General features: G+C 30.4%; 1 protein-coding gene across 2 annotated transcripts; it reads left to right on the top strand.

Annotated features, from left to right (window-relative positions):
• The first annotated feature begins 658 nt into the window (after positions 1 to 658).
• Positions 659 to 6,304, top strand: LOC131946914 (suppressor of fused homolog). 2 transcript variants are annotated; one of them, XM_059307924.1, is made up of 10 exons: positions 659 to 877; positions 2,347 to 2,427; positions 2,844 to 2,980; positions 3,323 to 3,510; positions 4,042 to 4,127; positions 4,397 to 4,552; positions 4,893 to 5,033; positions 5,267 to 5,435; positions 5,839 to 5,907; positions 6,016 to 6,304. In XM_059307924.1, exons 1-10 carry the CDS (start codon positions 711 to 713, stop codon positions 6,139 to 6,141), a joined length of 1,320 nt encoding a protein of 439 aa, XP_059163907.1. In that variant the 5' UTR covers positions 659 to 710; the 3' UTR covers positions 6,142 to 6,304. The 2 variants fall into 2 exon arrangements, with proteins under 2 accessions (XP_059163907.1, XP_059163906.1); XM_059307923.1 differs by having other exon boundaries at positions 2,293 to 2,427; positions 6,016 to 6,300.
• Positions 6,305 to 6,471: the final 167 nt, after the last annotated feature.

Genomic DNA, 6,471 nt, shown 5'->3' with positions numbered 1-6,471 from the left:
ATTTATTATGAGAAGTAAGACGTCATTTCTTGAATGGGAAGGGGGGGGGGCTGTTTTTTATTTTATGGGGTGAAGATAAAAGCACATTTGAAAGTGTAAGATAATATGCCTATTATTTAGACCTAAAAAAAAAGATTTTTACCCAACTAGTGATGCCATTTTTTTTTAAAAATTAGACATTCGTTTCTTATAACATACGAATTTAAATTAATATTATTTATATACTGCAAAAGAGTAGCTTTGCTGTTCATTACATAAACCCGAAATAGAGAAGTTATAATTTTTTCCAATTTTGTCTCATATTGCAGACATTTATTTTTTACTGCCTCGATAGTTTATATAATAGGCCTGAATCCAAGTCGTATATTATATAATAGAAATCTATATGTGTCCCTGTAGGCCTAAAGGGAGCGAAGAGAGACTGTGTTTTGTTATAGTTATAGACTTTCCTAAAACAAATGAACGAAATTCGACGTCTTTTCTTTTCGACGTCCTAAATCTAAGCCCTTTAGTTTAATTTCCTCACTCGCTTGTTGCATATGCGTACAGTATTTCAACTTTGTCGAAACATCTGTTGTCGAACTAAAAATATGTTTACAAAGTTTCCCCCACATGGGGTCAAAGGGAGTACACTCTTAATTCTTAATAAGAGCGAAGAAGTGCAACCTACTGGTGCAAACAGGGACAGACCGTACACATGTATTTTTCGTATGTTCGTTATGTCGGCATCAGCGGGTAGTGCCGCCCCAATGACGGAAACAGTACATTCGATGTCTAGCAGCAGCGAGTTTGGAATAGAAGCTATTGACCGTGCACTTTATAATTTGTATCCCAATAATAATCCTTCTTCAATTTCAAGCCCCAGCACAAAAATTTGGTATGGCGAAAAAAATCCCTGTCCTCGTTCGACGTTTACTGACTTTTTTACTCTTTGTGTTTAGATGTAGAAATCTAGATCTAGAATAATCTAGATCTAGAATCTAGCTAGATCTAGAAATCTAGATCTACATTTTTTTCTTTATTATTTTTGTTCTTAAAATAAAAGTAGATCTAGATTAGATTAGATTTTAATTAGGCCTAGGCCTAGTTAATTTTTAAAAATGTAGATCTAGTCTCTAGGTCATCTTATTTTTAATTTTCTTATTATTAAGTATCAAGTCTAACTTAATTCTTAGAATTTGCACATAATTCCAGATCTTTGTCTTGATGCTAAAAAAGATTTAGGCCTGGGCCTAATTATAAATGGGGCCGGAGTGGTGTAACGGTAGAGAGCTAGACTGCTAACCCGTAAATCTCGAGCTCGAAACTGGGTTCAAGTCAGTGGACCGTCCCTGAGTCCACCCAACTCTGATGGGTACCTAACTCATGTTAAGGGAGAGTAAAGGCGGCTGGCGCGGCTGGGCATAGTGCTGACCACACTATCTCTTCACCTTCATATTCCGAGGTTATAGAAAAGTGAACTCTACTTCACTTGCCCTATACTATAGAGTATAGACTGTCAGGTTTGAAAAGGGAACTTTACTTTTACTAATTATAAATTTAAAATTAGTAGGCCCCTAATATAAATTCATATTCTTTAAAATTCTTTTAAAATTATATTCAACCTATTGAAATTTTTTTGACTAAATCTTATTAGAAGGCCTAATCGCTCTAATGCCATTGCATTTGTACTATAAAATAAAAAATTCCACATCTATACTCATTTCTGAACTTTACACTTCATTCATAGACATTCTACACTATCCCCAAAAAAACGCATTAGATCTTTATAAATAAAATTAAACTTCCTTTAAAAAATTCTAAAAATATGTTGACCTAAATAAGCATATTAATCGACCAAATTAAGCCCTTCCCTTAGTAAGCCTTACTTGAATATTATTTATTACCAGACCTATACAAAACTAAAAATATGTAATATTTAATCTAGATGGGACAGCTTGTTTTTTAACCACAGTTTTAACTGGAGTCCTTTTTCTACAGTAACTGAAGAATACTTTTCAGACTTCAGCTGATGAATAGAGTTCAAGGTTATATAGGCCTAATCTATATATAATGAGTGGGAATTTTGTTGTTAAATACCCGTTAGTTACCTGTTAATTTAAACATACATAAAGTACAATTAGTGGGCTATTGTGAATAATTAATTTAATAATTGAAAACTAGTAAAAAAAATTAAGCACTAGTAATAAATCATACAAGTACACTCAAAAATCAGACTAGCATAAAATATTATTGACCAATGTAGATTTGATTTTTTGCTATCAACTAAGCCTAAATTAAATTTCATTTCAGGTGTGGAGGAAACATACCTTTAGATTTTGTAAAAATCTTTTCTAATTCTGGCAGTGTTGAGCTTGGCGTTTCGCCTCATTGGCACTATGTAACTTATGGACTCTCAGATCTATATGGTGATGGCAGAGTACACGAGTAAGTGCAAAGAGAAGAAAAATAAGTTTGCTAACTCACCCAAATGTGTGAAGTAAACTATCACTCCGTTTTATTTCCTAAATTTAATTTGCATTTATCTTTTTATAGCCTTTGAATAAAAATTATTCAATGTGAATGTAATTGAATTTCATTATAATTGAAATCAGTGAGTCAGAATTTTAGTATTTAAACATTGAATCTGTATCACCAATTATAACTAATAAATAATTATAATTTAATAATTATAACTATTGTAGTAAAATAACTAACTTAATTGATAATATGCTTACATCCTTTTTTCTCCTTTGAACTAAACAAAATAAAACTATAGCATCTACAATATCTAACTTGAACCATAAAAATGAATTACTTAATTGTCGCTGTTTAATGTAAGCTAATTATAATTATGTTTTTAGTTTTAGTGGTAGAGGTCATCCAAGTGGTTATGGATTTGAGCTTACTTTCCGTCTGAAGAAAGATCAAAATGATAAACAGCCACCAGTTTGGCCAGTCATGTTACTAAACACTCTTGGTCTTTATGTTTTCAACACAGGTTTGAAAAATGTTTTTTTTTTAATAATTTAATTTTGCTCTGTGTATGGGTATATTAATTACTTAACTCTAGAAAGTTAGCACATTTAATTTAAACACAAATGTGAAAGATTTTTGTGTCTATAGAATGCTTCTAAGTGCGCCTAAAAGAAAAATATAGTTATTAAAACTGTCTGTTTCATCTGACTGTCACATCGTTGTTTTTTCAGGGCATAATTTAAATTGCTTTTCATTTTTAACAAGTAACAGGAAAGGAAATGTTCAAATTGTATCTCCAGTACTCATATTATATATATTATTAGTAAAAGGAATGCATTATAAAACACTTTCTTCATTTTTTTAGATACCGAGTTCCGTGAATATGATCATATTCCATGGTATGACTCCTTGGACAAAGTAGCACAAGGAAGATCATGTAATGTTGATATAATTCCTTGTCCCTCAAGTTCTGTTATCAATCACATGATAATTGTTGAAGATCCACAGATTTTAAATTTGGATACTCCTCATGGAACAGTACAGTTTTTACAAGTATGTTTTTTTGTTTCCAGTCATGCTGACATTTATGATAGTTCTAGTCTATGACCTTATGCTTATGAGGGGGTTTCCCTACCCTAAAAAACTAAAGTACCCTTTAGAACCTTAAGGTCCATGGGGTATGTGTGACTACTTTTGAGATCAGTATATCAAGGGATAGTATGGTCCACACAATGCCTAACTGCCTTTACTTTCCCTTATTGATATTGTGAGTTGGGTGGGTTCATAGACTTGAGCCAGGTATCTGAACTCAGGTCTTTTGGGTTAGCAGCCATACGTAACCTAATAAAAGAATTTTCCCACCAGCTGTGCTTAATGTAAGGGAGGTAACTGATATTAGGCTAGTATGCATGAACCTTATTGAAGGATTAAATGAGTTTTTCTAAATTTTCTGTGTTGAAAAAGTGAAGTGATCAATCTTAAAACAAGGTTGCAACAGATATATAAATGTCTGTGTGTTAGTTGTTTCGTAATGAAGTGATTACTTTATATAAAAATGTAATTTGTAAATTTTACAAATTTCAGGTGGCTGGTGTCTTGAAGGAGGAATTTCATTATGCTCGGTCCTGGAAGGCTAGTGGGATTGTGGAGCAGTTAATGCAGCACCCACAGTAAGTTTTATTTTAGTTTTAAAGCTTATGCTATTTATTATTGGTCAGTTTTAAATTTTATAATTGTTTTATCAATTGTAAAACACAATTCCCCCTCCAGATAATGAAATATCTACATATAAAAATAACTAGTTTTAAAAAATAACCTCTGAGTTATATCATAAATTTCAGTCCCATAATTTAATGCCATAAATAATGCAATTTATAACATCTTTCAGAAGTAATGTTTAATTTTTTTATAACAATTAGTTGATGGATTTGACTTTCAGAGTTGGACCTCTAATGATTACTGACATGAGAAGAAAAGTTTCTGTTTTTGATCTCAACCCAAGGCTTATAGTTGATATTATTTCAAAAATTGAAGTAGAAGGCTCTTTACTAGCCAGAGTAACATCCCATATTTCATGGAAAGAAATAGTTGAAGAGTAAGATTTTCTAACAAAGTAACCTTCTAACATAGGAATAGAAATTTTAATTAATCTAGTCTAGGCCCACCTTAAAAAGTTAAAAGTACATCAGCAGGAAACTTTATATACAGACATTTTCTTTGTAACATTATTTTTTAAAACTAACATTAAATATAACTGTTGGAATTTTAATTGCTTTTTATGATTAATAGCATTAACAAAATATTTCTGATACCATTTTAAAAATCACTAACACTAATTTTTTGAATGTATTCTGTTGTTCAAAAATTTTTCTTTTCTCAAATGTAAGATAAGTGGTCAATTTATTTTATATATTACAATTTTAATGCTAACTCAGTGAGGCAACTGGTATATCAAGAGTTGTGGAACGTTTAACCTTAAATGATGCTGCTGATTCATCCAACCTGTATTATACATTTAGACGTGTCTGCTTGGAATTTGATGCCACAGCTGGTGAACTATTACCACTAATGGTTCGGTATGTTGTTTTATTTGGTAAACTTAATTTTTTAAATTTTTTGACACCGTTTTCCTTAAGCTTGCTTCATATTTAATGACACCCTTAAAATTAATGTAAGTAACTAATGTGAGACCTCGTCCATACCTCTCATCTTATATTAATTATTTAAGTTAATAAAAGGGATACCATTTTTGAAAATATTAACTTGAATTTACTTAATTTTTAAGCATGGTGTATACTTTTTCTTCTAGGGGACGTCTCAAGCATGGTCTGAGTTTTATGTTTATTAGTCCAGGCTGCTACGACTACCATGAAAATATGACCATTGAATTTGTACCATACAACATTATCAAATCAAATGAAATCTTTGTTGATGAAACTGTTCAAATGAAGGCCAATATTAAAACACACCATTTACAGGTAGGTTTTCACATTTAATGTTGTAATTGAATTTTGAAAAATATAGTGTTTTAATTGAATGACATGCTAAGTGCAAAATCTATTTCCTATGTAATTTAATAAAATTCACTACACTTTAGTATAAACTACACAAATATAATAACTTACCATGTACAGCTAAAATGCAGCAAATAACTACATATTGGATTATGCTTTACTCACATAAAAATATCTTTTGATGTCATTATTTTTAGCATTATTGGTGTTTTATGAATTCAGATGTTTTTAAAGCAAAAAAATGTATGCCGCTAATTTACTTTGGGTCATGTTAGTTTGAATTACAAATACAAGCACCATTAAATAATATTTTTTAAAACTATTTGTTGTCCTTTGAATACTTTAAGAAGTATTTTTCTATCTTCAGATCTTCTGTATAAAAGAACTTATTGATAAAATGGATCAAAAATTTACAGAATTAGAAAAACTTAAAGAGGTATTTAATTTTCTAAGTTGCAAATAACTAAGCCTGGGTTTATTTCATTTCTTCAGTTTTATGTTTTAAGAGTTATGCATCATCTTAATTATAACTCTTGGTTTACAGGATTTGAAGCTGCTGCCCATGAGATTTATGTTCAAATCACCAAGTATAGAAATTGTCTTTGGATTGTATCATGTTTTGTTGTGCAAAAAGAATCAAACCACAAATGAAGCACCACAGAACACATGAGGATAGTTAGTTAACATTACTTGCACACATAATTGGGTCTGATCATATTGAATTTGTTTAAAATAAAAGTTCTAAAAATATCAATCTTGTATGTGGGAAGCATTTTTTTTATTTGAATATTCTTAGATTTATTTAAGCATTTCCTTCTGCTAATGTTAAAAGTTTAATCTAATTTAAAAAATAGTTTAAGTTGTTGTTACAGTATATTTTTTTAAAATATGTATGAAAGGCATGTCAATATGTTTTGGATTAACATTGAGGATCTTAATAAACTTGATTATTAGTTGATTAATACTTTAAGTGCTGGCATTACATTTTCATGTGCAAATT

This window comes from Physella acuta, unplaced genomic scaffold (assembly GCF_028476545.2).
Source record: "Physella acuta isolate Inbredline_101_S28 unplaced genomic scaffold, ASM2847654v3 ptg000575l, whole genome shotgun sequence".
Lineage (NCBI taxonomy): Eukaryota > Metazoa > Mollusca > Gastropoda > Physidae > Physella > Physella acuta.
This window is presented reverse-complemented; position numbering and strand designations above follow the sequence as displayed.